Source organism: Pagrus major, chromosome 5 (assembly GCF_040436345.1).
Source record: "Pagrus major chromosome 5, Pma_NU_1.0".
In the NCBI taxonomy this organism is placed as follows: domain Eukaryota; kingdom Metazoa; phylum Chordata; class Actinopteri; order Spariformes; family Sparidae; genus Pagrus; species Pagrus major.
In genome coordinates, this window is record NC_133219.1 from 33,521,301 (window position 1) to 33,548,696 (window position 27,396).

Consider the following 27,396-nt stretch of genomic DNA (forward strand, 5'->3'; position numbering starts at 1 on the left):
AAACAATTATCCAAATCTTTGTACAACCCAAATATTGGTAACATTTTATAATAACTTATAATTTACTATTAATTATGGTTAACCAAACTTTAGTTAAGAGTTATTTCACTGTTAAACAAGTATTACATAACAAATTAAGTAACAAATAAGTATTTATTAAGCAAATAAATGCATATTTTAAACAACAGTTGCTTAATAAATGATTTATAAAGCAATTCATTGTTAACAGTGAAATAACTTAAGTAATGTTTAATTAACTGTAAATGTACCATTTATTAATGATGGTTGTTATAAGGTGTTACCTAAATGTCACAACATGTCAATGAAATAAAACTGCATCTTACACAGATGTATGCTCATACACCTTTCAAATATATGCCAATTTTTAAATTCTTTATATTGTAGATACTTCTATATGCACATATGAACAGTTTGAGTCTTTACGTACTACTTACCTCTGGGTGCTTATCACCATGAAATGGACATAAGCTGTAAATTCAGCTCTGTCCTTCATTCTAACTGAACAGCATTATCCGCCCAGCGAACAGTCATCACCCTGATCGCAGCTGCTGTACATGTTTACTAGTATTTTATAACTTGTCACCAGCAGTGGATATCTGACAAAGTGCAATAAAGATATAAAGGGATATGTTCTATGTGATACTGTAATAGCACCAGTTATGAAGTGATCAATAAATACTTATTTGACATGCATATACATTAATAAATCTGGTACATTTGTGTTTCCATTCTTTGTTAGTATTCAGAGCTTTATGTTAACAAGGTAACCATGCTGCAGTGTAAAAATACAAGCAAACATCCTGCAGGTATTTGAGTAAGTATCAAAACTCTCAGTGTTATATTTTCATATAATATTGTATCATGATTACTATTATATTACTTTTTAAGAAGTACTTACATGTTGTAGCTGGTGGAGGTGAAGCTATTATTATGATTTACTGTTTCTTCTGTTGCAACTGTTTCAAAGTTTTATACAACAGTGCATCATTTTATAAAAACAAATATTGTTTGTAAAATCAAAATCTTCAATAAATATAGCTTTCAGAAAATGGTGGAGTACAATAAGATAAGTACAATATTAGATTTTAGGGGAGAAGAGGCAAAAAGCAGAAAAAAACAGGCAGGGTACAAGTGCCAAAAACTGTCATATTTTTGAAAATTAGATCATTATTGTAACTATTTTAAAAATATTGTTGGGTTAATATGCATCAATTAATCAAGTAAAAATGTAAGTAACTCTGATGGGGTAATAAATGTGTTATGAGTGAATAAATGGAGTAGAAACTACAATATTTGCCTCTGATATGTAGCGAAGTATAAATATAATGTAGCATTAAATGTCAGTAATCAAGAAAAGTTGAGTGAATGTACTTCCCAGCACTACATTTGACCACCACAATTCACCACCAGCTGTGACATCTTGGCGCAGGCGTAGCTCTCCAACACTAGGTGGTGCACACGTCCTAGAAATGATACAAAGGCGCCTGTGCTGCATCCACAGAAGAGACATCAGGTCCCAGTTAGAGGGCAGCAGCCACCAGATCCCCCCTTCATGCTTCAGTCTTGTCAGCAGAGAGCGAGAGAAAACACAGACACCCACTGATAGAATCTGATTTATTTCCTATAATCTCAAAAACATATTATTTCTTACTTTGCTTGCACTCGGAGAAACAAATATATTCAGTTATATGTGAAGTCATACTGTTCTAAGATGAGATTTGACCAAGAATGACAGTTTGGGCATCTGAACTGCCATATATCTACTCCTCTATTAAATGAATCTTGACTGGAGATCAATACGATAATTTATTTCATGGCTATTTGCGTTAAATGATAATATCACACACATACACAGATACACACGCACAAAGCACGTGTGCACACATATGAGCAGGGTCTTCGAACCAGATTTATGTGTTTCCCTTGTCTGGGAATTACAACAGTGTGGCATATGGCGTGGACTAAGTTATCCCCCTGACTATCGTTCACAATAACACTGCATTTTGACATGATAACACAAGTTCAATCAACACCCAACAGTTAGCAGGAACAGCATATAGTACGTGAATACATTTGTACAAAAGGTATACACAAACAATACACTATATTACGTAATTTGTCTGTTCAATACGGCAGGTAGACACACACACACACACACCCACCCGCACACACGCACACACACACCAAATCACACATTCAGCGGCTGCAACCGTGCACACACTCCTTTTTCAGAGATTGTACATCGGTTCTGGAGCCATTCTGACCCAAACATACCGCAGATAGAGTCGTCGTACTCAGGGACAGGAGGAACTATGTACAGGGGTTTTCATTCATAAAATATTGCACTTATTGGCCCATTGCATCTCACAGCGAGTGCCGTGACAATGCTCCTAAATCTGTAACACAGAGTGATATATATACACTATCTCATTATATAAATCTACATAGATAAGTCAGGAGTGACTTCATGCAATTTTTTGGAGCTTTTATTCAACTATGCAACAAAGAACTGACGATGCTGGAGGGATTGTAAAGTTTGGCACGTTATTTTTTTTTTTTCTATAAACTGCAGAACTGAAAGGCTATCTTGATTTTAAAATGTGTTTAATACTATATGGACTTAAGTTATTATCATTAAGACCACTACAGTACTTGTATATGCTGCCCATTTTAAACTACTGTATGTCTATGATGAGATTTGTCCTTCTGAAGGGATTTAATTTCTTAGCACGAACATGAATTTTTAGCATGCTGACTCAAAAGTTAAACGATATTTATATATATATATATATATGGCTGTTTATTCCATGCCAGAGCTGATCAGGTGTTTTGTTAAATACACTGCACTGTGCCTTGTCAGTGTGAGATTTTATTTAGTGAAATCGTTGCTTGGATGGTTTTATCTTTAGACAAAACAGTTCACGTGATTGACCTTTTTTGTTGGCGGCATGCTCGTCGCATCAAACTATAAAGGGTCATCTTAGAGGCTAAGCACATAGAAATAGTTGCTTTTAAGATTTAACAGGTATACTTATCAGAGAAATCACACATCTACAGACAGCAAAAACGTGGAACAGTACTCACATCAACATTATACGTACTGGATTCATTCCAAAAGTAAGCATGACAGAGGAACTTACAGAGGCCGTGTTGGAGATGCTGAAAGGCCACTTTTTTATCCAAGGTAGATGATTTTTTTTTTTAGATGACTAAGTTGCACTCATTTGCGACTTGAAACTCACACTCATGCAAACCCACGCGCACTTACTGTACAGTCACACCACAGCCACACACGCTCAGTACATGAAAGAAAGCCGCTACATCCTATAGTGCACTAAATCATAGATTTGGCAGCTTTAGGAGACAGAATAATCCTATAAAAGGAAAATACATACCGTACAAAAAACAAGAATAAAAGAATCATTAAAGCACTCACTGACTCTATCCCTCATTTCATTTCATTTCATTATTCTAGGTCTTAAAGATTTTAACGGTCTTAAGGATTAACTGTACATCGTGACTATGGACTATTTCAAGCCTTATCAAATATACTTGGTTTATAACCGTACTAACTAGCTAAAGAATGAGAATATGGTGTCTCTATGTTCTAGATATCCTGTAATGTTACACATTTTACAATAGCCATTTCTCTTTTTCTGGTTATTTGCTCTTGATATAAGGTGATAAAGTTGAGAGATAACGACTGGATTTTTGTAATTCTACCACTAAACAGGGTTTGAACTGTAGTCCAGAGAAAGCAGCACTAGAAGGAGTGATAACGCTGAGGAAGGACACAACTCTACCACCTTACGGGACCTGCGCTGCCTTCCCTTTGCTTCCTGACATCAGTCACTAACAGTTGCAGCCGGGCTGCTGCAGGGGCGGAGCGGTGTCCGTGAGTTTGGCAGTGGGAGCTCCTGTGGTGACGGCCGGATCACTGTCCAAGCTCTCGGACATCTTGTCGCAAATAAGGTCAACGAGACGTTCGAAGGTCTGCTTCACATTGACGTTGTCCTTGGCGCTGGTCTCGAAGAACTCAAAGCCTTTGGGAAGAGGAAGAGCAGGTAACATGAAGCGACAGGGCTGACCAAAGACAACGAGCAAGTGATGAATATTTATGATTTCATTTTTAGGAGAAGCTTTGACAGAAGCTTTTTTTATTGTTGCTGCGCAAGGTTGAAAACAAAGCTGCTTTTACATTTCTGATAATACCACAAAAGTACAGCTGATTGTCAGAAAAATAATCTCCAACATTTTGATAATCACTGAAGTAATCTTTCATGCAAAATTGGAAGAAAATGCTGTTTTCAGCCTCTCAAATATGGAGATTTTCTGCTTGTATCTGTTTTATAACATATTAAACTGAATGGGTCAAAACAAGACATCACCTCTGAGAAACTTTGAGAAAGATGGACATTTTTTATTTATATTTTTTACTATTTTCTGACATCTTATAGACCAAACGATCATTCAGTTCATCTAGAAAGTAATTGTTGGTTGCAGCCGTACACAAAAGGCAACACAAGTACCAGCAAGTGAAAAACAACATCCAATTGAAATTACATAAGGATGAAGATTGGTCTAAGACTTACCCAACTGTTCTGCCAGCAGTCTGCCACTATCCACTGACACCACCCTCTCTTCTTCCATATCACACTTATTTCCAGCCAGCACCACCTGTGCATTATCCCACGAGTAGGTTTTTATCTGGGTTGACCTAATTAGAAACAATTAGATATAATTAGAAACAAATGCCAAAAGAAAAAACAAACAAAATCAAAGCAATAAAAATGCTGTTGCTAGGTTTTGTAGAAGGTTGTCAGGATTGTTTTTGTGCCACTTTTTGTTGGACAGGAAATTAACGTGAAAGATGGCAGAGCAAAGGACGAGATGAGAAGTTGGTCTGCCATTTGGACAGTTCATGGACAGTGATTGCATAACCATGCGATTGGCATGGTTTTATATTTGAGTCACTGATGGCAGCAGTGGAAATTGGGTCAATTCAACAAGGACTGAAAACATGCAATCACTTTTTCTCAGATAGGTTATTATTTCCTATTTTCAGGCTATTTGATAATGATATTTGTCATACTTTCCTTTAAAATTGTAAATAATGACTATACGGAAGATGCACACACCTTGCAAATGTGTATATTGTTGTGTTTAAATCAAGCTAGCTTGTGTTGGGTAAATTAAAGGATAACTCCGCTATTTTTACACATTAAAATGTGTTTACAGGGCCTTGGGAGTACTGCTGCATATGTGGAAAAGAAAGCCACAACAGGCTAGTTACTCAGCGGCTAAATTGCATTGGGGATGATGCTGGCACCAAGCTTTTAAAAACATTAGTCTACTTTTTTTCTACATATGCAGTAGTACTCCCTGAGATGGTTGGCCACGCCGTATTGGCTGTATAGTTGTGACATCACAACCGCACGAAGGTCCTGACAGCCCGTTTAAAAGGTATAGTTTGCATTTATCCGTGGAAAGAGTGTTTTGAGACTTTCACAGCATTTATAAGCACCAGACCTGCTATATGATAAAAAATCTCACTTTCTGCAATATGGGACCTTTACTGTGTAAAATTAGTGGAGTTACCGTTTAATGTTATATTGTCATAATGTTATGTAATGTATGTTACGTGTGCATGAGAATGTTTTTTTACTACATTTCTTTGCAACTTAAATGGTAGGGGAAGTTATACTACTGTCTATATCCAACTATACTGTATATAAAACGAGTCATTACCGCTATGATTTATACATTTTTTGCTTTGACCCATTAAAGACAAACGACTACATTTAGTCTGTTAAGGAAACAAAAAGTGGACAAAAAAATGCTTTGGAAACTGTCAAGACTTGTGGCTACACTTGACAAAAACAAAGTTTTTGATTTTACATACTTATTATGTTCTTAATGTGTAGACAAAGTTGATTTTCTTTTAAAAACACAATATAAAAAAGGTGGTTTAACATCCATTTAAATGATAAGAAGAAATGTTGCTGTATGCTGTAGCCTCGTACTTTGACTGATTTGGAAAATCCAAATGGAAATGGATTTACTCAGCTAGAACTGTATGTGCTGTGAAGGAAATTATCAAATTACAATGTGAACATTAAAGGTCAACAAATCATTTACATCACGTTAACTGTTCCTACAAAACAACAATTTCAACATTTATAAGAAATTTAATGTGAGTTTCGGAGAGGCGCTCGCGCTGCATTCACTTCAAAAAAAGCATTTCGAGAGGGAATTTAGGGAACAAATATCTCCTGTGGTGATGCTGTTTGACTAAAAGTAGGCCAGCTATCATACCACAGGCTGTAAGCAGTAGTGAGAGAGAGAGCCAGGAAGAATGAGAGGAAGAAACGATGACTCCAAAAGAGAGAGAAGGAGCGAGAACAGCATGATGTTGGCACTCCTCCTCCCTTCTGTCCAGTTCTGACTTGTTATAACAGTTCAGATGTGGGTCATTTCGAAACCAGCTGCTGGTAACGTTCACTGAGAGAAAAACAATTGTGTTTGTATCCCGTCTAACAGAGCTACATAACAGGGCGATGAAGAGTCTGTATTTGTACACGGTGATTTTAAAACAATTTGGCCTCTGGAGAAGAGAGGACAGGTGATAAAGGAAAGCAAATGCTGTAATAAAATCGTTTAATTAGCGTGTTATCACTCAAGTCCTACGTTTTATTGCAGCGTTACAATATTTCCCTGTTTTGTCTCTGTCACAGGCAGGAAATGAGCACGTCACAAAGCTTAATTCAGGCACAGTCGGGGGAAAGGAGCCGTTGCCATGGCAACCCCTCTTTTTTTTTTCCTACAACCTTGTCAGAAGGAACCAGGGAAAGAGAAAGTGGAATTAAAGCCGGTGGCAAAGGCAAGAAAGGAAAGAATAGTGGTTATGTGAAGGGTATTTTAAAAAGGAGGCTCTTTCTTTGTGTACGGCTGACTGACTGATTTGTGCACTGTCTGCTAAGTAAGCTCACAGGTAACTCTCCGGGATTGTCGCTGCCAGTGACACACTTGGCTCCATTAATTAAGACACCCATCACAGACAGTGCTCAGACTGCAGTATTCCATCAAAGTGTCAGACCAGCCTTAAAAGAATAATAGGTGTGTCTGGCGCCGACCTCTCTTTAGAAAGAAGACGTGTTTCCTGCCGTGTAAATGAAGGTAAATGTATTCCAACACAAATCAGCTTGATAATGTGGAGCATTTTAACATAATGCTTGCTAATAAGGTTCTCTATTGTTAAATGCAGCTGCTTTAGCCTGGACAGATGCTTCCTAAAGCAGCTGTCAAGCGCTGCTAGCTAAGTGATGCGGGCTAAGCAGACACTGGCCTTAATAGCGATTGTCACAGTCCTACAAAGGGTGCAAGCCACATGCAAGTGTCAACTGCAAAACTACACCACCATTTATGTCAAGTCTGTGTGAGTCATATCATCATTTTCCTTGCAGTAACATCATGAGACCATTTGATTCTCCCTCTCAGAAAAAATGCTCATTCTGTGCTGCTGTAATCTCTTTGGGCTGGCGGAGAGAGATAACTGTGCAGGACAGCAGGGTGTAACTTAAATGGAGGATGACATTTTCTCACCACAACACCTGCGGAGAGTCAGGGTGTAAGGCGAAAGATCAGCAAGATGTAAATCAAAGCACGCAATTAGCTCTAGAGCTGAGACTCAAGGCTTCCTGGCTGTTTGTGCTGATGACGAAGCGGTCGCTTCTGGAGCAAGAATCCTAACCCAGAAACCTGGTTTCTGCAGCCAATTGAACGTCGCCTCCCGAGTCCTGTTTTAGACATGAATGCCTCATCATAAATCACCGACATTTGGGCCCTGGCTACTGTTCAGCCTCCAGACGCCTGTGTGACTCATGAATGGACGAGAGCCATGACCTTGACAAGTTTTCCTTGGAACCCCGACAGAGATGCAAGAATACACGTTTCATAACAAGACAGCCAAATATTAGAGAGAGAGGAATATACTGTCGCTGTCAGGAGTAAACCGTTTAGCTTTGCAGATTTGTGCCAGAAGAAGGAAAAACCATGTGCAACGTCAAGAGTGCAGGATATCAAATTATTGCATTAAAGCTACAAAAAGGAAGCAGTTTTTGATTTGTGGAAACAAAAAGGAACGGCATAAGAGACAATACCATCATACAAAATCTGTCAAAACATCAACTCACCAATCCTGCACGGCGCCGAAGGACTCCTCGTTGGTGATGTCGTACATGAGGATGAAGCCCATGGCCCCGCGGTAGTAGGCAGTGGTGATGGTCCTGTAGCGCTCCTGGCCTGCTGTGTCCTACACACAGACAACATGATTTAGCATCTCTGTTAGCCGCCTGACTGCACTGTGAGGCTCAGCAACACTGACATGACCCTGCACAGCACATGCAAGTGGGAAGTGAGCAGACATGTGCATTATTAATATGCTGCTATTTATACATACTAGGCAGCGATCGAGGAGCTACATTTCGGGATCTACATTTACTTATGGCTACATTTATTGTGTCCATGATGTGGAAACAATCATTATGCTAATCGCCTCGCTGGCTTTGCATCGATGAGGTGCCCGAAACAGCGATTCGGTTCTGGCTGAGGTGATTGATCCTTTCCTCTCCTCAATAAAATAATTGCTCAGCTGTGTTAAACACTTGGCGGCACGGTATTCAGAGCTCAGCTTATGGCACGCATTTTTTAGAAAAAGGGGGGGAGGGATGAATGATTAAAGCTTCGAGAAACTGCTTGCTGTTCATGATAAGGCTGAACAAATTGCTCACAGGCCGAGCAAGCTAGTGATTATACAGCATTCGAGGAGTAGTACATTGTACACAGACTGCCCTGGAAACAAGCACCCGCTGCAAGCTTTGCTACCAGATGCCAATGAAAAGGCTAATGGATCCCAATTCAGACAGATGAAGCTCTTGTACGGTGAGTGTGTCCACGAGGAAGAGAGATGTGAGCGTTTGTGTTTGTTTGATCTTCTTCCTCAAAGTTCCCGCCCTGAAATTGTGTAGATAAGTTACATAATAATAAATCTCAAAGATGTCCCTCATGTTTGCACTGTACGTTTACTGCACTGCTGTTCCGCCCACAACAAGTGTGTTTGCAGCCTTCTCTGAATCATGATGGAGGACTTCTGGATGCTCCACTTGGCTCTTGTTAAACAGACGCCCGACAGGCTGCATTGGATTGTATTTGCCACATTGGGTTTTTTGCTCTCTATCAGTCAGCACATGGTTGCAACAGTGTGCCTGTTATGGCCAGAGGACAGCTCTGACCTTCACTTCACAGGGACAGAGCTCACATTCTGCCAAGCTCACACACACACACACACACACCCCACACACACTAACACACCCCACACACACTAACACCACGGCTAAGACCTTTTGTCAGATATTGCATGTGAATGTGTGCATTTTTAATGTCAGCAGTGGGTGTTTGTTGTGTAAATAGCGTCTTTTATGGACTGACATTCAGAACAAACTAACAGAGGATGATGATGTTTCTTTGGACTATGGATAAGCCAAGTCATGATAAAGTATTTGCAATTAATCCGAATGCTGTTTTAACCTCAGTCTGAGACATTTCAGTATCCTATTGATTCTTGCCCGCGTGCTTGACAATGACCTTTGCATTTCCAGGCTATTTTAGTGAGCCGCTTTGCTTATTCTCAGTTAAAAAGACAGAAAAAAAAACGCTGACTCCCGTGAATTGGAGCTCCTTGAAAAGCTTCGCTTGTAGTCTGCAGCTCACCAGAAATCAATCCAAGAAGCTGACGACTTCAAGTAGAGCGGAGGCTGACACTCGCCTCAACTCTTCCTCATTCAGTAAAGTGAAAATCAGGTTTTCACGAGATTCGTCTTGGCAGTGCTCAGCGGTGTGTTTCATTCACTTCAGCCAAGTACGACAACAGGGACGACTCTATGATGCATTTTGACACTTTTATCTCTCAGCTGATTAATGGTGCGACTAGCACAATGACATTAGCCAATAGCCATCACCTTAAATGGCCACTTACTGTACTGTATGTCTCGGCTCTCTGTGTGCCCAATTAAAACAGACAGGCCAATTATATGGATGCAAAGACAATCCTTTTTCTCTCTGAATATGCTTGTCTTTGCTAATGATGAAAACACATTACCCCGATTAGCCAGCCATTTGACTGTTCAAATTCAGTTTTCACATCCTGCCGGCGCACTTCTCCTTTGTCTCTTTATGTGATTAGCAAACACCAAACGTCTAGGGATGGCTAATCGCTGCAAAAGACAACTATTATGACAAGAGAGAGCAAAGGCTCTGAAGGAAACTTGGCATTTCGTGTGGTACAGAAAGGAAGGAGGAAAGAGAGAGACGGCGACGGGAAAGAAAGTGAAATAAAGAGAGAGAGCGAGAGGAACTTTTACATACGTGTCCCCTCGCTATCTCAAAGGTATTCTGATACAAACTGCTTCCACAGCTCACATGAACTCCTAATTAAAACAGCCTCAGACATCCTCCAGTTTCCCACACATTCTGAGGAAGGTGTTGCTTCTGTGTTTCTACCCTGCTGTGTGCCAAACTAACACTTACTAGTCTCCTGTCAGTGATGTTGAGACTTCCATCTGTCTCCATACCAAGACGACACAATACACCCTTTCCCGAAGCTTTATGCAATTAATTAAGCACGCTGCTGATACGCCACGTTTTCATCCAGGAACAAAGAACTGAATATGTTTTTTGTTGCAAATTGAGACGCCGAAATTGAAACACTGACATTATATAATGGCTTATGGGATGGCTTTTCCTCTGACATCACGCTCAGGGTGGGAGGCTTAAATGTTGTACTGCCATGTCCCACGTTGCAAGTCGTATAAATGAAGGAAATCTGAGAAAGCGTTATCATTTCACCGCTTCCTGATTGATCGGCAGCTGAAAAGACAATGAATAATCAAAGTAACAACATATTTCATAACCCATTAGCTTCCATTGGAGAAGAACTAACGTGAGCATTCAACCACATTTTGACTATCAGCTGTTTGATAATGTTAACTCACATAATAATAGGATAGGAAAAGCATAAATTCATTCTAAAATATCAGCGTACATCTCGGACACATTGTGAGCCTGAAAGTGAAACGCAATGGAGGTAAACAAGCACAAATGTTCGCTAGGAAGTAGCTGAATGCTAATGTTAGCTAATGGGGTATAAAAACTGTTGTTTCACCTTGAAATATGGACCTATCCATTGTCTTTTAAGTTACTGATCAATCAATAAGCGGTAAAGTAATGACAATTTGTCAAATTCCCAAAGTTCATGACTGATCCCAGCATTTGAGCTTCAGACCCTGAGCGTGACGTCAGAGGAAAATGGCCGCCATGTGAATATGGTCTGTGAGATTTTTGATACAATAATCATCAGTAATGAGGATATATTGATTAAGAAGGTAAAGGCGAGTATAAGATCAAGTAAAACAGACTGGTCAGCTCAGAAAATTACATCATTTTACTGTAATGCAGCCTTTAAAACCAGGAAAAGACAACACAATACTACTAATAAGTAGTATTAGCTTAGCTCTATGTTTTTACTGAAGTATACATAACATGATGCAAAGTATCCTGGTAAAAAGACATGTAAAGGTAAGTATGTCCCAGCATAACAAGCAAGCAAGAGCTCAAACCATGATGAATTAATGCAAAGGTGATCCTGTGTGTGCAGGACTTGGCTAAGCATAGAGCTCCTGTCACGGTCCTTGAACGATATTGATCAGCAGAGAAAGACAGGGGCAGAGGTCGGGGGAAAGTGGGCTCTGGGCATAGATTGACAGCCTTTCACAGACAGGAGTCACTCTGCAGGAACGCAAAGACGAGCAGAACAAGAGAAACGAGGGGGGCAGGGCAACTCTAAACAGCCCCTTCCCCCTTAGAGCTTAGATAGTCCTCCAGGAGCCCTTGGAGGACAACAGAAAACTGATTTCTTCCAGTGTTTCACCATGCAAATGCTCTGGAATTAAGTGAATTAAATGGAAATGTGTGCGTTATTGGCATGACAGAAGAAGAAACATAGAAGGAAAATGTAAAAGTAGTTTGTTGTATGTTGCTGCTTTGTACTCTACATTTCCATCTATATGGAGTCTGGCTTTGTAAGCAGAGGGATTTGCAGGCTCACTTCTACATGTTTAATGCTTGGAGATGTTAATATTTCATACCCAGATCTGCAGTTTAATCCTCTTGTCGTTCTTGTACACGGTCTTCACTTTGAAGTCGATGCCCACCGTGCTGACGAAGGCCGAGGTGAAGGCGTCGTCGGCGTAGCGGAACAGGAAAGACGTTTTGCCCACGCTGCTGTTGCCAATGATCAGCAGCTTGAACATGTAGTCAAAGTTTTGGTCCCCTCCCTCCCCCTTCCCTTTCACATCCTGAGTGGCAGCCATCTGAAATAACAACAAAAGATTGCATGAGGCACTTCACCTTGAATTAATGTGAGGCATCACAGAGCTGTGACGCACAGAGGACGTGGAGCGTCTCAAAAAAAAAAAAAAAAAAAGGCAGATAATTTGTTTTTCAGTCGGCAAAACAACTTCTAATTGATGTGCACGGGCTCACAGAGTACAGTGCGAGCTTGTTGAACAGGCCACAGATCAGAGGTGACAGAAGGCTGTGTCAGGCAAACCAGCATGACCAACACAGCAAGCTGTTGTATTGATTGAGTATTAGATAAGCAGGATTTTTAATGAGCTGAGTTTCTCAAAATGACTCCTTTAATGAAAGTAAATGATTATTATTGATGTTAAACACAAATCTAAGTCAGTAGTTTTCTGTGCCGGGCCAAAATACTGCTTTAAATTCTCAAAGTGGACCTGAAAAAACATCAGACTTTGCTGTTTTGTGTCATATTTCACACCCAAACTGCTCATTTTAACAGTTCTGAGTGTGATGCTTTTTATTTTACATTTGAAAAACTGACTACAATCGAATTAAATCACCCTCCATATTAAAACTACAGCCTACAAAAGGTTATGATAGAGATGAATCTTCACCTCAACAACCTACACTGAGCTTTTTTCCGTGCAAGCCAACGACCTAAGAGGACACGAGTACCACCGAGACGACAAGAGCACAGTCATCTCTGCTCCAAGGTGAATGTTTTGACAAAGCCACTGCGCTTTAATGACAAACATGGACAGCCTAGCTCTGCCTCTCTCCTTGTAGCTGCTATATATATAAAAAAAAAGATGCCGGACCTCCATCCTGCACAGCCTGCACCGGGTTTCTGTTCGCTTCCGTGTATGAAAAAAAAAAAACACCACTGAGGCAGAATTTGCAAGGACACCGCTTTTCGAAATATCAGTGCAACGCTGACACACACACACACACACACACACACACCACGATAACAGCAGTCGATCTATATAATATGAAACCACACGATGTTAGATGAGCGGGGAGCTGCATGCCAGATAATGTTAGACGAGCGATTGTTGGGCAAAGGAGGTCATTTCATCCCTCTTCTTCCATAGAACTACTAATACATGAACGGACATTGTGTGAACAAACCTGTTTTTGAAGGCCTCGGCTCTATCTGTACCTGCCCCTGTCTCTGCAGAATACGTATATTATTTCTCTTTTCTTTCTTTTCTTTTTTTAAAAATGAATTGTGTCTAACGCAGGCGTCGGTTTCCTTCCCCCCTCTGTGTTCTCTGTGTCTCTCTGGAGCGCCGACCAGTTTCAGCACCTGGGAGCTGTCCCCTCCGCGTCGGATGTGGCACGCGCCCCTGAGCTGGCTCGCGTGAGATGAGCACGAGCAAAAAAAAAAAAAAAAAGAAAAAAGGGGAAAGAGTGTTTCGTGCGTGTCTCTGACGTCACCGAGTGCTGGTGGTGATGGTGGCGAGCTTAAAGAAGACGGGGGTTGTAGTTTTTTGGCCGGTTGAAGAGCAGAGGCGAAACGCAGAGATGCGACTACATTACCCGGCATGCGGCGCGTCACATCTGCCAACAGCTGTGTGATTTAATGAGGAAGCGCAGGAAAAAAAGCTTTTTCAGTTCGGCTTTTTTTTTTTTTTTTTTAGAAAGAAAATTTAAAAAAGCATCAGACTTCTGTCGCTCCTCATCCTGTAGGAGCAAAACTAAAAATGCGATTTTCCCTGAAAATCTTTAAATCTCAATCTGAGATGCTGTTTGATGCTCTCTCTCTCTCTCTCTCTCTCTCTCTCTCTCTCTCTCTCTCTCTTATAATACAGAAATAACGCAGCTTACCTTCCCATACAAGTCCATTTTTAGCCTCAGTGATATCTCTCTATTTCAGGAGCTATAATAAACTCCCAGCTGGAGAGCATAATCTTTTCTTTTTTTTTTTTTTTTTGCCCCCGTCAGGAAGCAAATATAATGGCCTCTCCTTTTTGCGTCACTCTCGGGTCGGTCTTGCAGCCCGCCCATCCATCCATCCACCCATCCATCCATGCATCCAGCCCCGCTTCAGAGAGCAAGCGGCTGAGCAAATAAGAGAGGGCCTGAGTGTGTGTGTGTGTGTGTGTGTGTGTGTTGATGAATATTATTATCATGTGCCTTTCAATGGAAGCGAAGTGGCGGAAGTGAATAAAAATGGGCATCTTTGCAATTATAATCACCTCGGCTTCCTCTTTTCAGGCGGATTATAGGAGCTGCATAATTAATGTGAGAGGTGCAAATGACAAACTGCGGAAGTGGGGACCGGTGGTGGGCTCATTTTCCATGTTTGCCCTCTATTACTCATCTTACAGCTGAAGCCGACGGCGCTCAGAATAATAGACCGTGCGCTAAGACGCAGCACCAGACACAACACACGTTATATAAGCGAGATTCAAGAGGGACCACAGCTTGGATGCGAGCCGCGGCTCACGCAGCCATGAGTCTGGTATCAGCCAGTTTAGCAGCAGACATCTGATAGGACGTGTGTGAAGTTATAGGCGGGATATGGTGCTGACTGATCGCCCTTTGACTGGAGGATCTGGTGTGTGTGTGTGTGTGTGTGTGCGTGTGTGCGCAGCAGCAGAGAAGGGGAGGTTGAGCTAGGCTGCACAAACACGTCTATCTCTACAGATTGGTGTTATAACTTCATACAAAGCAGCAGAGCCGCAGCTCTTCTGTGTGCATCTCGCTCCTGAGTAAGTTCCTCACCAATTCATTCGTTTACTTTTAAATATGTTGCACCGATTTTTCGTCCAGAATCAGAAAATCCAGGAATATCTGTTGTTTGAACGCAGCTTTGGAATAATATAAAGTGGCGGATGCCCTCTTGAACGGGAATCTTGTGGTGGTTTCATAAACAGAGGTGTAATTTTTGATAGTTTCAGGACCCGAGCGTGGTAAACAAAAACTTTTCTAGATGTTTCTGCACGAGCAGAGGTCGCGGTGGCACCATCTGCTGTTGGGAGAGGTGCTCTTGCAGCCATGTGGTAAATGATTGACAAGGCAATATTGGCGGAAATCAAATAAGTGTTGCGACATGTTGATATTGAAGTGAGCCATATCTGTTTTACTTTTCTTTTTTGTTATTTTTATCCTGAGCAGGCTCGCCCTGTTTTCCAAAATAAAATTCAACAGCTCCATATATCTAGTTGACAAATACAGATAATGCATGAACTGTATATTACACCCTCAAGTTTTTAATTACAAAAATAAAAATTACATTTACAGGTTGGATTCTTTGAATACCTTGATTTATAGGCTACTGCAATAATTATTTCTAAAAGAAGTACAGACACCACTCTTCAGTTGGTTAGCGTTTTTTTTTGTTAGGAGCAATTAGCTTTTTTTTCCACCCCTAATTTGTTAATTTAAAGATTTAATATGTAACATTTCCATATTAAAATGAACACTTTGTAACATGTGGCCGGTATTTTAGTTTAAAACATTCAAAAAATTAACTCACATTATCAACAGAGTGTGAGAAAACACCAGCGAGTTGACATTATGCCAAACACGTCTACTATTGTGTTGCAGAGACGTGTACTGAAGTTAGCACGCTAACCAGCTAGCCCCGGCCCGCCCTGTCTCGCACTTTGTATTGACAACCGGCAGGTATATGCTAGCTGTTAGCATAATGAATGAGCAAAATGAACACACAAAATGTCAAGAAATGAAATACTGTAACTTTTACTATCCTTACTGTGCAGAAAAACACAACCATACACCTCCTGAATTCAAGTTTCTCTCTTTTACCAAACTAAGACGAGCTAATTGACTCACCGTAAAACACACTTCATTCAAACTCGACATACACTAAGTAAAACTCACCTGAACAGTCTTCGGTTCGTCTTTCTACAATCACCTCTGGTTTGGTTGAAGTAAACCCTCAATTTACAGAGTAAGGTGTGAAAATATTCCAGCTCTACGTGCTGTTTTACAAACTCTAGCTAGCCCATCCTAGCTAGCAAAGAGCAGCAGTTGTTGGTTTCTTTGGTGATATGCTACTCACTACACCTTTTAAAATGTCTAAAAGCGACTAGACCTTTGTTATAAAAATTCGTTGAATTATGTTACGTTATCCCAAATGTTATCGACAAAAGAAATCTGTAATTTCATCAAGGTAACAGTGCGTTTCATTTCGATGCCTGTTAGTCCAACTTTTGGGGAAACGTCAGATGATACGTCAGAGAGAGAGAAAGGACGTCGTCAAATGTGACTGAACATAACAAAAAACACTAAAATATTATCTCTTTCTGTCCGCGTCATGTCAGATTTGTCAGACATTTACGTTAGCAATGGCGGTTGCTTAACAATCAAGACATAAACTGATGATCCCGCTCTACTTCAGGACGTCGTTGTGAGAGACCGTTAGCCACTGTAATTGAGTTTTTATTTCTATTTCTTTTTAGCTGACTTAAAACAAATTGTACGTTGTGTACAATCTCATCCGCACTTCCTTCACTGTTTTTCATGAGTGTAGGTAGCTAACCTGTCAAGTAGCTATGTACAACATTGACATCCCCACTCCCAACATGTTTGTTGTAGTATAATTGTAATCCAGTATCGGTCATGTACGAGTTAGTTGGTTTGTGTTATGGAGATCAGACATATTTCCTTACAGAACAGGAACATTTTGTACAGGCTGCAGTGGTATCTTTCCTCATTTGCTGTATTTTTAACCACATTAGTGACACTTTACGATGGAGGACGGCATTGAGGTGATTCTTCAAGACCACAGCAAGTTCCTTTCTACCGACAGACCCCATCCTGCCTTATCGGCCTGCCTAGGAGCTCTGCTCACAGGCGTCTACGGAGTATGGAGCCTGTTTGCTACCCCTGGCTTCCGCAGAGTCCCCTGGAGACTCAAGGTACTTGACATTGCCTTCCTCTATTCTTACCTGCCTGCTTTGCCGTCTTTCAATTATCAAATGCTGCATGTGTGTGTGTGAAATGGAAAGAAAAGAAGCCGACGCGTAGTATGACTTGCACATTAACGATAATTTGCTTATTTTGGAGCCTAGTGCTCCGTGCGAGCAACAAATGTGGGAAAAGAAGAAAATGGTAAGTCTATAATGGTGATTATGTTTTATGGAGACCAGCCCCATCTTCTCCAGTGTGTGTTTTGTGCAGGGGTCTATTTTTATGACATAATGAATCATGTACTTTTTTCTCTTCAATGTCAGTACAGAATGAACAAGGGAACATGAGGATGAGAGGTTAGGTAACAATGAAGATGTGTACAGGCAGCTCCATGAGAAATCTGAATTTTTTTTGTGCATTTTAAGCACAAACAAGCGGTTTTAAAGCTAATTCTAACAGTGAATATGATCAACATTTGATTGCTTTTGCACTCGCTCCCTGTGTTTTTTTGTTTTCACGATGCTCGTGTCTGCTTTGTTCTATTCTCAGCCGTAACAAACACACAACATGTTATGCTGCAAAGTGGAATCTTACATGATCACAGATGAAACCCAGTTTACCTCAGCTAAAGAAAGAGGCCTGCTTTATGTTTCCCTCGGACAGATGTTATAGAAAAGGCTCCGCTGACAGCGAGGATGACATCGGATTCAAGGTTATAGTCAGCGCTTAGACAACTCGACTGCTGTGAGCAGAGGTGGACTTGATATGAAGCCTATTCAGAGATGTTTATACATGAAAAATAAGAAACTCATTTCTCCGCAGGCTTTTGGTTGGAGCGCTGTGCTTATTAGACTAGCTGCAGATTTATTACCTTCGCCAAGGAGGTTATATTAGCTTGTAATTCTCTCTCCACAGTAGAATTTAATAATGACTTATCTACAAGAAAGACAAATTAAAGAGCTCTAATTTACCAACGTGATAGCTAGGCAGCCTCTTGATAGTGATAATAGGACTTGTTAATTGTATTGGCTTACTGTATGTTTGCATTGTGGCCCAGGTTCCTTATTTGCCCTCCAGTAAAGATCAGACTCTGAACATTATGAAGCTGCTCGAAGGACGGACAGGTTGCTTAGTAGATCTGGGATCTGGAGATGGAAGAGTGGTAAGTGGGCTCAGCTCAGTCAAGTCGAGCCAGTGACTGTGTTTGACTGTGACTAGTTTGAGACTATGTTTTAACTGTGAAGTGTGAAACCGTTGGACACTTTGAAGGACCAGGTGTGATTCTTGCAGGTGTTTGCAGCCTCTTCTGCTGGTTTCCGGTGCACCGGCTTTGAGATTAACTCCATTTTAGTGACCTACGCCAGGAGCAAAGCCCACTGGAGAGGAGTGCCCTCTGGCCAGGCGACCTTTGTTAACAAAGATTTCTGGAAGGTTAGACGTAAACAAATGATTTCTTTTATTGAGCCTGATCAGAGTGTTGTATAACCATGTTTGTGTCTTTCTTCTTTTACAGACTGATTTATCTGCGTACAACAATGTGACAGCTTTCCTTGCTCCAGGAGTGGTTGGTAGTTTCTTTTTAAGACATCCTGTTCAGCAAACACAGCATTTCAAGTGACTCATTTAGCCTTTTCTGATTGGTTAACAGATGGCGGTGCTGGGTGAGAAGCTGTTGAAAGAGCTTCCTGATGATGCACGTGTCATCGCTTGTCGTTTTCCTTTCCCCGACTGGCCACAGGAATCGTCTGCCGGCTCCGGTCTCGACGAGACTTTTGCTTACGACATGAGCAGCGTGCGGTCACACTTGAGAAAAGAACCAAACGCAGCCGTGTGATAAGTCACAGTCGGAAGTTGAGTTGTTTCACAGCACTGTCATTCTCCACACCACTAAATCCATTAATTAAACACATCTTGGCAGGTAATCACTGAGACACTTTGGAGAAATAAATTGATGATCCTCTTGAAACACTGGGAGGATGAGAAGGACCGTGACTAAGAAAGATGTCAGGATGATTCTGACATCACTTCGCCGCTGCAGTGTTTGTCCAATCTCTTAACTACCAGAACAGTCTGAACCTTTGAAGCTTAATCGCTGTCACTCCTGTTCCTGTAAGTAAATATCATCATGCACTCCCATCTAGCCTGCCATGGCTTTGGTGTTAGCTCTTTAAAGCGCCCTTTCACTACAAATACTTCTGGTAACACTTTATATTAGTGGGGACATATTAAACATGACCTAATGCTTATTAATATGCATATCAGCAGCATATTGGTTGTTTATTAGTCATTACTAAGCACTAATTAATGCCTTATTCTGCAGGACTACAGGGCCATTAATTCACAAGTAGTTTGACAAGACCTCGCTGTAGAAAGGAGAACTTATTCAGCATTAGAAAGACTTAATTTTGAGTGTTGTGCACAATATTAACACTGGTTTTATGTTTTGTTATATAAGAACAGAAGTGTTATTATGGGAGAATAACTATTCGTGTGTTATTACCACCTTATAAGGCCAGTACTGAGGTAAGCAGTAATTAAGGGATTGAGGGTGAACTCCCAGAATAAGGTCATGCAGAATAATATGTTTTTTTATGACTAATACTGAGATAATATGCTACTAATATGCTTAAAAATAACTTGATAATGGTTCATATGTACCTGAATATAAAGTTTTACTATAATTTCATTTCCACATTGACACTAATAAACCTGTTCAGCAGCAGGGTTTTTTGTATGTTATTGAAAAGCTTTTTGTCCCAGTTGGTGGGGGTGTTATTAGATTTTGGATGATGTGTTTACTTGTGTTTATTCCAAAAAGAAAAGGATGTGAATGGATGTTTCTCCAGCTCAAGGCCATTCTGAGATTCGTTCTATCACTCTCCCAGACAGCTATTGAGGGTTTCAAGCACGGCATGTTTCTATCTTGTGTACAGCCACTTCACAGATGGTTTATAATAATTATCTGGATCACCTGACTCCTGAGGGTCATATGGAATATGTCACTGGGTAGAGAAATAAGCACTTTCATCTGAGAGCCATGGTTATATATGTAACCCTCTGTCTGTTTGTCTGTTTACAGTAAAACTGCTGGAATATTAAACTATTTGCTAATGAACAAGTAATTTGTTTTTGTTTTTGTATCAAAATGTGAATTTATTAAAGGCATATTATGCAGGATTTGTCATCTTTGTTTGTAAACACACCAATTAAAGTAGATTTTTTAGGTCAAGCTACGTTTTCCTTATCCAAGAATCTTCAGTCTTACCTGCAGTCGGGTCAGTCAGTCTGGTCCTTATAAAGAGAAAAGACAAGGTATTAGTACCTGTCAGATAAGGATAATATTGACCAATGTATCCAACCTGTTCAAAAATATGCCAATGAATTGAATTATTTGTTGAGATTCAGTGAAAATAAATAAATACAATCAAACAAAAACTTTTCTCTCTTTATTTCTTCTCAATTGAAGATTGACAAAGACAAAATGAACAGACAAGTCATTTGAGTCATCAGGTGTCAAGTCACAAGTCATTAACTAGTCATTAGTCATTCTAAGTCTAAGATGATTTTCAAGTCATTTATTTTCAAGTCATGAAGACTTGAGTCCACATCTCTGCAAACTAGTAACATTCAGGCAGGAGGCAGCTCTGTGTAGATGCAGACACAGCCACACACTTCTCGTGGGTCATAAGTGAAGATTGAGAGATTATTTGAGAGTCTATTGTTTTTTTTTTAGGAAAATCCTGGACCTTTAACATTGCAAGTGCAGCATTTTTTTATGAACACTCATGAATAATAATCTAGTGCTGATTTATTTGGATACAGTCAGATACAGACGGAGACCAAAAGTTGTTAAGACAGCATATTTGAGGGACTGTGAGCCTCATTTTGGGGAAATTGGCTTTCACAAACTGTCTTACTGCAGCACCTGAAGTGAACAATAGGATGACACTGCATTATATTATTATATAAAATAATATGGAACTAATATGGATACAGTAACATCATTAAAAGGCAGAATATACAATGATATTGAGAAGTGACACTATACATACCTGCCTCTGCAAACCACAACAACACAGATCCTCTGATGTGTTGCCACCTCTGCAACCTTCCCACTCATACCTCTGCGCACACCTCACTAATCACTCTGATCAAGTGTCATACATCAGTGTCTAGTTGCAACACTTCAGATTCAGAACCTCCACCTGAGGGTGCTGTTGCTCCAAACTGAGTGTGTGACTGAAACACAGGATGAGCTGAGCCTGAATGGAATACTGATCATGTTCATCCTCTGCAGAGTGGATTTAATATCGATCAGATACATCAGACCTCCAACACTTTGAATTATATTTTGCACCAAAATGTAAAAAAAAAAGGTCCATTTACCAAGAGGTAAACCACAGAACATGTATGTCTTCCTCACTGTTAATGTTCTGGTTGGTGGCAGTTGATGCAAAAATAATCTGAATCCATAAAGAACAGAATCCAAACCTCTTTGATTTCATGTCTATGCCGTCAGTAACACCCATACATGCAGGGTAATCGATATGAAGCAGACCTCATGCTCTCATTTCACACCGTGACGTCAGACAGAGGGCGGCAGACAGAGGGGTGGGGAGGGTGCCAGGGTATAAAGGCTCGGAGACGGAGTCTCCGGGCTGCATTCTGGAGTGCGGGACTGTAAAAACCACCTCTCATGGAAGTACGGAGAAACAGCGGGCCCCCACAGACAAACAACAGCAGCAGCATGTGTGAGCCGAGGTCCTGCGAGCCTCGCCGAAAGCGGCTGGATGATCGCAGCGGGCCCTCGGAGATGGCCAGGATTATCACCGATCCTGCCACGGGGAAGTGCTACTGCCGGGGAAAAGTTTTGGGCAAGGTAGCGCAGAAAGCGTACAGTCTCTCTCTCTCTCTCTCTCTCTCTGTTTGGATTTACCACCTAACCTGAAGACACAGCAGTTAACAGTATTTGTTCCTCTTTCCAGGGAGGGTTTGCTAAGTGCTACGAGATGACCGACCTCTCCACCAGCAAAGTTTATGCAGCCAAAATCATCCCACACGCGCGCGTCTCCAAACCTCACCAACGGGAGAAGGTAAGCGCGCAGCCCCGTTGCGCACCGCTCTGACAGTTCTCGCAAAAAATAACAGCCCTCAGATACAGTTGTGACCGATTTTTGTTGTCTCTTCCTCCCGCTAGATTGACAGAGAAATCGAGCTGCACAGAGTATTGCACCATAAACACATTGTGCACTTCTATCACCACTTCGAGGACAAGGAGAACATCTACATCCTGTTGGAGTACTGCAGTAGAAAAGTAAGTCCTCCAGCAACTTGCTCTTTATGCTTTGCCACTGCTTGTGCCTCCAATTTGGGTAACACCTGCATTGCACCTAAAGCCAGTGAGGCAGCACATATGCAGTGTTCAGTCTGTCACCACTATAAGAGCACTCAAATGTTTTGATCCAGCAAATATAAATAGACATCCCTGCAGTTTTATGAGACTAAGGAATGTCAAGTATGTTTTTTTTCTTCACAGAGGAAAATATGATTATTTTCAGCTCTATAACCGTTCCTTTCTCTATGTTTTGTCTCTCTGCAGTCATTAGCCCACATCCTGAAGGCTCGCAAAGTGCTCACTGAGCCAGAAGTGCGTTATTATCTAAGACAGATTGTCTCCGGTCTGAGGTACCTGCACGAACAAGAGATCCTTCACAGAGACCTGAAACTCGGTGAGAAATCTTTTTATACCACCCCACTGCTTTCTTTAACCAGCCTGTGCCACGTTTAGGCTTTGATCCTGGGTTGAATATCAAGTGCTGATCGCCCCATTCCTCTTTTCTTCCCCGACAGGTAACTTCTTTGTGAGTGAGTCGATGGAGCTGAAGGTCGGGGACTTTGGTCTGGCTGCCAAGTTGGAGCCGGCAGGAAACAGGAGGAAGACGATCTGTGGAACTCCCAACTACCTGTCCCCTGAGGTGCTCAACAAGCAGGGCCACGGCTGTGAATCAGACATCTGGGCCCTGGGCTGTGTAATGTGAGTAGGCAAACTGTAAATTCAACATTAGGTGTAGTAATTATTAATTAATCAGCTTAAAAAGACACTTTGGCATCATATTGCATGCCCTAGTATGTATATTTGCTTGCAGTCACTTATCTGATAAAGGTTTTGTGATAGAAATTTCGCTCACTTTTGCCCTCTGTCCTGCTCCAGGTACACAATGCTGTTGGGCAGACCACCATTTGAAACCACCAACTTGAAGGAGACATACAGGTGTATCAGAGAGGCGCGTTATTCCCTGCCCTCCTCCCTGTCGCCTCAGGCCAAGCAGTTAATCGCCAGCCTGCTCGCCAAGATCCCAGAGGACAGACCTAACCTGGACCACATTCTGAGGCACGACTTCTTCACACAGGTTAGACACAATTTTCACCTTCATATCTGTCTGCTCCTCCCTGTGGCTGTCTGTCACTCTCTAAATGTCAACGTGTAGGAGTGTAACAGTGACCCCCTTCCCACCAGACGTGTGCTGACCCACTTTTGTTCTCCGCAGGGGTTCAGTCCAGAGCGTCTGCCGCCGAGCTGTTGCCATTCGGCACCAGATTTCCACGTCTCCAGTCCCGCTAAGAGCTTCTTCAAGAAAGCTGCCGCTGCGCTCTTCGGTGGGAGGAGAGACAAGGTCAAATACTACGAGACTCTGAGTGAGTATTACAATCAAGCACTAAGCCGCCCAAGTGCTGCGTAAAATGCTACTTGTCACTCCAGCCAGTTATCTTTCACTTTGCAAAATTATGGTTTTTGCAAAATCTGGTTTTATCTCGTACATGCTCTGATTTCTGTGTGTTCTGTGTCATCATGATAGATAAGTTAACCAAAGAGGAAGAGGAGATCTACAAACTGCAGCACGACCTGGAGAGAACAGTCATCAGCCAACAACAGAGCAAAAAGATTTCTGAGGTAAGCGCCCGTTTGCTCAACACAAAACAGCACATCTAGCGTAGGTGATTTTTGCAAACACATTATTCACAGAGCCATTAAATGAATGGGTAGATTTGCAATATCATGTTGAGGAGACTCCAGTGAGTCACTCTGATGCTGTACTAAACTTTATAACAAGCTGCAGTTACAGAACAAACTAAAAGCACTTATTTTCAACCTTTCAAAGCCGAACCACTTTGAATCTGTGGGTGACCGCTGAGTCATAGTAGGAAGAGATGATCTAAACTCGCAGACTCTAACTCCCTGTCGTCACCGATTCCCACCTCAGAATGGAAGTGCACTTCCGCCATCTGCCGAGAGCCCCGTCGCCCCGGCAACAGAGAGCCAGTCCCCGACGACGCGAGATACCATCCGCCTGATCGTCAGAGGGAGTCTGGGGAGCTGCAGCAGCAGCAGCGAATGTGAGTTCACCTCGTTTTCACACCGAGGCACGTGATTCGATTTGACATCATGCTCTTTTTTTAGAGTATTATCCATGCTCACCTGTTGTTGTTGTTGTTGTTGTGGTTTCTACAGGCCTGGAAGACAGCACAACAGGGAGCGTGGCCGAGACTGTTGCAAGTGTTTTGAGGGGATGTCTGGAGAGTATGCCTAAAGGTGAGTCGAGTACTGAAAGCATTTTCATGTAGAGAGTTCTCATGATACAGCTAAAGCTCATTCTCTGTACTTGACCTTGAAATGTCTAAACGGAGAGATGGTGATATAAGTCGATCTTTAAAGAGACACTCCCTGATTTCGTTAACACACCCTCCTCCTAGCTCATTGTTGAGATAAGTTTAATGTGCCTTAACAAAGCCGGTGCTTGTCGTTTCTTCAAATCTTCCCTCTAATTGCGCTCTAATCCTCCTCCTCTTGTGTTCTCACCCCACAGCGGACGACATTCCTCAGGGCTCAAACAGCTGCAACCTTCAATGGGTGACTAAATGGGTGGACTACTCCAACAAGTATGGCTTCGGCTACCAATTGTCTGATCACACCGTGGGAGTTCTCTTCAACAACGGCACTCACATGAGCCTCCTGCCAGACAGAAAGTACGCACCATTCTGCACTTTCGCAACACTCCACCTTCAAGTTTGAAAGTTATTAGTCACTACATGTAAGGGAAATGGCTTGTTTAAGCACGCTGGAGTGCATAGAGCTACTTTGAAGAACCTGTTAGTGGTTTCAGATAAGTGAAGGATTGGCTTGTTAGAGTAGGAGTACATTATAGTCCTTCTTTGACACAAATTCAGGAAAACATGAATATGTGAGGGAGATGGTTCTTGTTGCTTGTTAAGTATTTGTTTATCTGACCGGTTGCTTCTCTCCACCTCTTCAGGACCATCCACTACTATGCAGAACTGGGCCAGCGCTCGGTCTTCCCCACTTGCGAGGTTCCCGAACACTTTGTGGGCCAGGTGACTGTGCTCAAGTACTTTTCCCACTACATGGAGGAGAACCTCATGGATGTAAGTGAATATCTCTATTCCCCCACTCCTCCGTATCTCTTGTACTTTGATGTGCCTCCCCACACCCTGAAGCATTAGAAATGGTATCTCTCATGTTGCAGCCTGTCTAATCCTGATGTGCTTCTCCTTTGCTTTCTCAGGGCGGGGACCTGGGTAGCATGACAGATGCACACATGCCCAGACTCTACCTGCTGCAGTGGCTCAAGTCTGACCGCGCCCTCATGATGCTCTTTAACGACGGCACTTTCCAGGTAAACACAGCTGTTGCTGGGCATGCTCAGAGGAGCAGTGTTTATGTGCAACGCATAGCATTTTTCATATCAACAGAGGAGGAAATAAGAAAAACATAACCTCCAAAGAGTATAATCTAATAAATAAATCTTTTTATCTCCATAGATCAACTTTTACCACGACCACACCAAGATCATCCTGTGTTGCCAGAGGGATGAGTACATGCTGACATACATCAACGAGGACCGCGTCTCCAAAACCTTCAAACTCAGCTCCCTGCTGACATCCGGCTGCCCCACGGACCTGCGCGAACGCATGGTGTACTCCCTCAACATGCTTCTGCAGAGATGCAGCTAAACACCCACTCTTTTGGACTGATTTACACCCACCCCATTGTGCTACTGCAATGCTGCAGTAGAGCCAGGACTCGGAGGGCATCTGTGCGAGGAAGGAGGAGTTTGAGGACGGACCTGTGAAAAGTCAATTAACATTCCTACACCGTCGCACCTTCGTGACTCAGCAGAGGTGCTGGTGGAAAAATAATACGGACAGACTGTGTGGATGGATGGGGGGGAATGAAATGTAGCACAATGACAGAGGATAGAAAAAGGGCTGATTTGTATGTTGATTGTTGGAGGAGAGGAAAGACTGAGCTTGTTGGAATGAGGATGTTGGTACGAATGTGAACTTCAGATGGGAAGTAAAGACAAACGCTGGGCTGGCACCAGCTTAAACGTGTACAGAATAGTCGAGGCTGTTTTATAGAGACAATCCATGAACTGATGCTGTGGAATATTGTAAATGATGTACAGTGTGTGTCACAGACATGATTTGTTAATGTATGTGGGTGCTCCTGAGTTCGGCTGTTTATATGTGAGTGTGTGTGTGAGTGAGTGTGTGTATGTGAGAGTGTGTGAGTGGGAGGGCCGTACCATCACACCAACTTTTAAAACTGTGATTAGTTGTCTTTACTGACAGATGGACTCAGCACATGGAGCTGGGGACCTGAGGGGGGAGAGGGGGCGAGGCAGGACAACAGAATGACATTTTAAAAAAATAAAATAAATAACAGTACCAGGGATCCTCTGAGGACCCCTAAGGAGCCATTATCACCTTGGTAGAAAATGTGCTAAATAACTTATTGTGAAAGAAAAGTGCAGTATTTATTTATTTAATAATAAAGAGCATTTTCTAAAAAGAAACCCCACTTCTGAGTCCTTCTCATTGAGTGTTTGATTTTAAGAAGAAAAAAACATGTATTGTTGTCTCTTTCTGCCCACAACATGAGATAAGATGTTTTATATTGTCTGAGCATTTCCCTCGAAATCGATTTCTTGTATTAAATGTGCATCGAGTAGTTTTGGGGAAGACATTTTTAATCACAGGAGAGAAACCAGACACCAC

The 27,396-nt window shown here is 41.7% G+C and overlaps 3 protein-coding genes across 3 annotated transcripts; 2 read left to right on the forward strand and 1 right to left on the reverse strand.

Moving 5' to 3' along the window:
- Positions 1-3,873: 3,873 nt before the first annotated feature.
- Positions 3,874-14,286, reverse strand: rab3c (RAB3C, member RAS oncogene family). The gene is made up of 5 exons (XM_073466473.1): positions 14,269-14,286; positions 12,222-12,446; positions 8,214-8,332; positions 4,614-4,738; positions 3,874-4,064 (listed from the first exon to the last, which is right to left on the reverse strand). Exons 1-5 carry the CDS (start codon positions 14,284-14,286, stop codon positions 3,874-3,876), a joined length of 678 nt encoding a protein of 225 aa, XP_073322574.1.
- A 732-nt stretch (positions 14,287-15,018) lies between these two features.
- LOC140996448 (ATP synthase subunit C lysine N-methyltransferase) lies at positions 15,019-20,754 on the forward strand. The gene is made up of 6 exons (XM_073466860.1): positions 15,019-15,155; positions 17,148-17,327; positions 18,377-18,481; positions 18,610-18,750; positions 18,833-18,883; positions 18,968-20,754. Exons 2-6 carry the CDS (start codon positions 17,160-17,162, stop codon positions 19,151-19,153), a joined length of 651 nt encoding a protein of 216 aa, XP_073322961.1. The 5' UTR covers positions 15,019-15,155; positions 17,148-17,159; the 3' UTR covers positions 19,154-20,754.
- A 1,227-nt stretch (positions 20,755-21,981) lies between these two features.
- On the forward strand, positions 21,982-27,194 carry plk2b (polo-like kinase 2b (Drosophila)). The gene is made up of 14 exons (XM_073466661.1): positions 21,982-22,198; positions 22,305-22,412; positions 22,517-22,633; positions 22,919-23,048; positions 23,170-23,353; positions 23,531-23,729; positions 23,868-24,015; positions 24,177-24,271; positions 24,582-24,714; positions 24,830-24,910; positions 25,185-25,344; positions 25,632-25,761; positions 25,902-26,012; positions 26,158-27,194. Exons 1-14 carry the CDS (start codon positions 22,016-22,018, stop codon positions 26,347-26,349), a joined length of 1,971 nt encoding a protein of 656 aa, XP_073322762.1. The 5' UTR covers positions 21,982-22,015; the 3' UTR covers positions 26,350-27,194.
- The last annotated feature ends 202 nt before the right edge of the window (positions 27,195-27,396 follow it).